Source organism: Notothenia coriiceps, unplaced genomic scaffold (assembly GCF_000735185.1).
Source record: "Notothenia coriiceps isolate Sejong01 unplaced genomic scaffold, NC01 NC01_scaffold00037251, whole genome shotgun sequence".
In the NCBI taxonomy this organism is placed as follows: Eukaryota; Metazoa; Chordata; class Actinopteri; order Perciformes; family Nototheniidae; genus Notothenia; species Notothenia coriiceps.
In genome coordinates, this window is record NW_011369952.1 from 222473 (window position 1) to 227386 (window position 4914).

Here is a 4914-nt window from a genome sequence, read left to right on the forward strand (position 1 = left end):
TGACTTCCTGTTGGTTTCTCTTGTGTTTTCTCTCTTTCTCAGCGATGTGCTGGCTCTGCCCATCTTCAAGCAGGAGGACTCCAGCCTTCCTCCTGAAAGCGAAACCAAAAACCCCCCATTCCAGTATGTGCTGTGCGCCGCCACCTCGCCTGCCATCAAGCTGCACGACGAGACGCTCACATACCTGAACCAAGGTGAGACACACAATACAACTAGTCAAGCCTTTTTAAATCACCCCATTTTGGCTTTCCTTCCTGTAGTGTGTTATATAGGTTTTTGCGCATGTAAATGTTCTGCAAAGGCTAACATCCCAAAGTTCCCTAAAGAGTTTCTCTCTGCTTTACTGCAAGACAAAAGCTGTCAATTATTGTGCCCAGCTTTCATGGATTTTTCAGAATTCATATACAAATTGATTTTCCATATATGGAATGACACCAAATTGCTAGGGTAGCTAAATTGCAACTCTAGGTCTATTGTTTGCTGATGCAAAAAAATGTATTAACTGCAGAATCGGCTGTTTTAAAGATGCTCTGGTCATCCATGGCTTTAGGTCATGATGTGCTTCACTGGGAAATAATCAATAAGCATGTTGTGGGCTAAGTGCCCACTATGACAATTTATCGTGTAGTCAAGATCTAAGGCAGAGGGTAGTAATTTAGTGGTTCCAGCATTTAGCATTGAGATGGTGTGAAAATATAAAATACTTCTGATGACATGTTTTCTCTTCAAAACCTTGATGGTATTTCAACAATGAAAGCTTAGCAACATGGGTGTTTATATTTTTTCTTACCTTTTTAGTGCAAACTTCGAGTTATTGGTAGTATTTATTTTGTGTCATGCACAGTCAAGTACCCAGCCTATCGGAACACCAGATATGTCAGATGGTGCAATGAACACCTGCTGCTCTACAATTTAAAGAATACTAAAACAGATGCAAGCAGTGATAAGGCATCAACTCCACCGTTCTTTTATTTTCAAAACACATTGAAACAACAAACATTTTTTGCATTTTACTGTCACTTACTTCAATAATAAAACAAGAATAATAACACTAAAGCATGTCAAGATGTGAGGGGAAAGAGGGAAAATTGAATTAGCAATAGTCTCAAGCGCTACAATAAAGGCTGCTTTCGCTGAGCAACGCAACATAAAAGGAGCATAACACTTTACGGAGACAATAAGGACATTAAATAGTTGAAGAAGATCCAATGTTTCTGACCCTACCCATCATGTGTTATTTTATTTCTTCTGATGATCTGTTCCTCTCTCTCTCTCTCTCTCTCTCTCTCTCTCAGGCCAGTCTTACGAGGTGCGTATGTTGGACAACAGGAAGCAGGACGAGTTACCTGAGATCAACAACAAGATGGTGAAGGTGAGAGGGTCATTGCAGCTAGAGGGGGAAAAATATTTAATCCTCATGTTAGATTCTCTTCATATCTAACTTGCTGTGTGTGCGTGCAGAGCATAGTGCGAGTGGTGTTTCATGACCGCCGGCTGCAGTACACCGAGCACCAGCAGCTGGAGGGCTGGAAGTGGAATCGTCCAGGCGACCGTCTCCTTGACATTGGTAATGAAGCCTGGCGTGAAATGTTTACTCAAACCGTCCAATCTGTGTGTGTGTGTGATTCGGAGGTCAAATATCTGTGTGTCTGTGTGTGTGAGACAGATATCCCCATGTCAGTGGGCATTGTGGAGCCGAAGACTCACCCCTCCCAGCTCAACGCAGCAGAGTTCCTGTGGGACTTGAACAAGAGAGCTTCTGTTTTTGTGCAGGTAACACACCCTCGCGTCGTGTCTCATACAAACCACACAAACACTCACACTTTGAGCTGTCTTTTGTGCCATCTGTTGCCTCTACACTTCCACATCAATCACATGTTTGTGCTGCAGGTGCACTGCATCAGCACAGAGTTCACTCCCAGGAAGCACGGGGGAGAGAAAGGCGTCCCCTTCCGGATCCAGTTTGACACGTTCGCCCAGGGAGAGGGAGGAGAGTACATAGAGCACCTCCACTCTGCCTCCTGCCAAATCAAAGTCTTTAAGGTACACACTCATTCTAAGGAATGACCTTAATGATTATTGTCGTGATGACACCGGACGCAGGTAAAAGGAGAGTGTGTCCACCGCTATAATTTTCCCTGACAAACGAGATCCCCCAGACAGTCAGCCCTGAAAAACCGGTCTGTGTCACGTTGTACCCGATACGCCGTCGCGAGCGCCCAGCGCCTTGGCCCCAAGGGAGGACTACAACAAACCACGACAGTCCGGAATATTGCTCATGTAGGAAACCCAGAACACCAAACTGTCTTTTTATCCCTAAGTTTTTTGCCCGTAGTAACCTCCTACGAAATGAAATAGTCAGAAATTGTTTCTACGTATTACGCGTCACACTCGCGGTTAAACGGGGTAGCCCGAAACTCTCGGTTTACTTTATAGACCCGAATTGAACACAACCACCACTTGAGTAATTTGCCCCGGAGGCGTGGTTTGATGGTGAATGCGACAGACCATGACTCTGCAACCATCCACTGTCACCACTCCACTTCCTCCTCATCCGAACGCGGACAACCCGAACTGCCATCCGGAACAGACCGGTGCCCCTCGTGACTGCCCCTTGTCTACAATAATTTTAATGTGTTAATTAGAGGTGAAATGACCCAAGGTAATTGTGACGTTCGTTTGGAGATTTATAGGTTTTTCTTTTTTTCAGTATTCCAACTCCTTTTCAGTTTCACACCCTATCCCCCTAAACGAAAACGTGGTAGAGGTGGGGGCGGAGGATTCAGTTTATGGTACCGTAATTTGAGAGGAAAGGGGGAACGTCGACCCAGATGTGCGAGCCTTATGTGGTACACCCAAGGATGTCCCCCGGCTGACCTACCACACTCCTCTCTCTCGGTCCCACGAATGACGGAGAGACCCGGTTTCCTCAGCCGGGTGGGTCAGTCGCTTCCAAGCCGAACGACCTGAAAAAGTCGAGCACAGTGGGCCGAAGGAGATACTTACCCGAGTTCGGAGCCACACATGTTCGTGTCGCCGCGAATCGGTCCGCCCGCGGGTTAGTGGTGTTGTGTTTGGTTATTGGACTTCCTTCAGAATTCACAAAACTGTTTTGTTCACCATCTTTTTCAATTTACCTGACGAAAGTGGGGGTATCCGAGACACTATGTGTAGACTCTGTGGTCTTTTGGAATACAAATTTCATATTTTAGATCACAAAACTACACGGACCTTACTCTGTTAATATTGGTACCTGCCGTCATTCCCCGTGTCCTCGTTCACACGTTACTTACCTCGCTTGGTAATAAAATTGGTGAAAGTTATTCCAGTCAAGATCCCATATGAACGACAGGTCTGCCTCTGGTTTCAGAAAGGAACGAGAAAAGAATCGGCGGTCGAGTAACTCTTTTTGACACTAAAATGAAATTGTCTGGTGGTCTCCAAACGACCCAAAACTGGCGGACCAGGAAGCGAATCGTCATGCTCGTAATTTAATTTGGTTCTGTTTGTTGTTTTTTGATTCCTTTGGGCCACTCCGTCGCCACACAAGACGTTTAATTTTTATTGGGAAAAAGAGTTTACCTCAGACCACCGAAACTTTCTCCTTTGTATTGTCGAAAAGCAGAACTTTTACTACAAAGCACCGGTCCGTCAAGTTTATAAGACTTTCTTGTACGTGAATTTTACCATTATGAAAATTCCACCGTGTCAGACAAATTGACGACCAGGGGGCAAGTTCATGTTAAAGAGTCGAAGGTAAAGGTATGAGGGCAAACGAAAGAGATTTGACCCGAACGAGTGGAAGTGAGATATCATGGAGTATGTTGGGTTAGTTTTCCTTGGACAAAACATAAAAAAATTCGGTAAAGATGGGTTGATACGGATCTCCAAAAAGAAATAAGACTCACACACAGTGGAGTAGACTGTTTCTCTGGTTTGAAAATGTACTATACTTCCACACACACAATTTGCCAGACAGCTGTTTGATTTTAATCTAGTACTCTGCTCTACCGCAGTCCTAGGGTCACCGACTTGTGGGAGTCGATTTGTGATTTTGTCATGAACCCCGCCTTTGGGACAACACGTAAAATTTTGTATTGACGGTATTGGTGAAAGATTACGTTATGGTCTTACGTCACTACAGTAGGGCGCTAGGGTAATTGTCTAAATAGGAGTCATAAGTTATGGCACTCCTCTGAACTTGCGAGGGCCTCTCTCCATGTAGGTAGGTGGAACAGGTGAAACTGGGCAAGGACAGTTCCTCATAGGAGTAGGTAGTAGTGTAACGCGACACCGGTACGCCCAGTTCTCGTCCAACGACACCACCAAATAATTACAAAATAGTGCTCGTTCTTAAATTAAGTCCTCTATGTCTCCCCATTGTCAAATTACGACCTAGAATAACTAAATCATCATTTCTAAAAACGTATTTTTATGGACGACAAGCACAAGTATTTAGAGAGTTCGTAGGTCTATGTACTACCTCTTTTACCAAACGCTGTCACTTACATCTCGTGGGAAATGGGGGCAGTTTAAATCGGTGTGTCATTCCGTGTGACGTCTTTGTGTAAAGATGTACCTATTGGGGGGGGGTTTATTTCGACTTTGACCCGTGGAACGATCATGAATTATAACGTTGATTTCGGTCTATAAAAAAAACATCCGGGACTGACAGGTATCGGACTGGAGACTGGTCCTATCCACCCCATAGCTATTCTTTCTTTACCCCATGAAGAGGAAGAGTAGACCCACTCGCATAAGAAGTTAGAAGAAAGGACAGGGCAGAAAACGAATGCTCAGGGCGGGGGAAACCGATTTTTCGCTTTCGTCTTTTCTATCTTTTTCCACTCGCTATAAACTAAACGACATTAGTGTGGACAAGGGTCCACTACATGTTTTACGGGGGGGGGTTAT

The 4914-nt window shown here is 44.7% G+C and overlaps 1 protein-coding gene across 1 annotated transcript in view; it reads left to right on the forward strand.

Moving 5' to 3' along the window:
- ubp1 (upstream binding protein 1) overlaps positions 1-4914 on the forward strand; it is a 14038-nt gene that overhangs the window by 4535 nt on the left and 4589 nt on the right. Inside the window, exons 2-6 of the mRNA XM_010796856.1 lie at positions 43-194; positions 1296-1372; positions 1462-1567; positions 1667-1773; positions 1891-2043. Of these exons, the coding sequence (XP_010795158.1) occupies positions 43-194; positions 1296-1372; positions 1462-1567; positions 1667-1773; positions 1891-2043 (595 nt within the window). The remainder of the gene's footprint in view (positions 1-42; positions 195-1295; positions 1373-1461; positions 1568-1666; positions 1774-1890; positions 2044-4914) is intronic.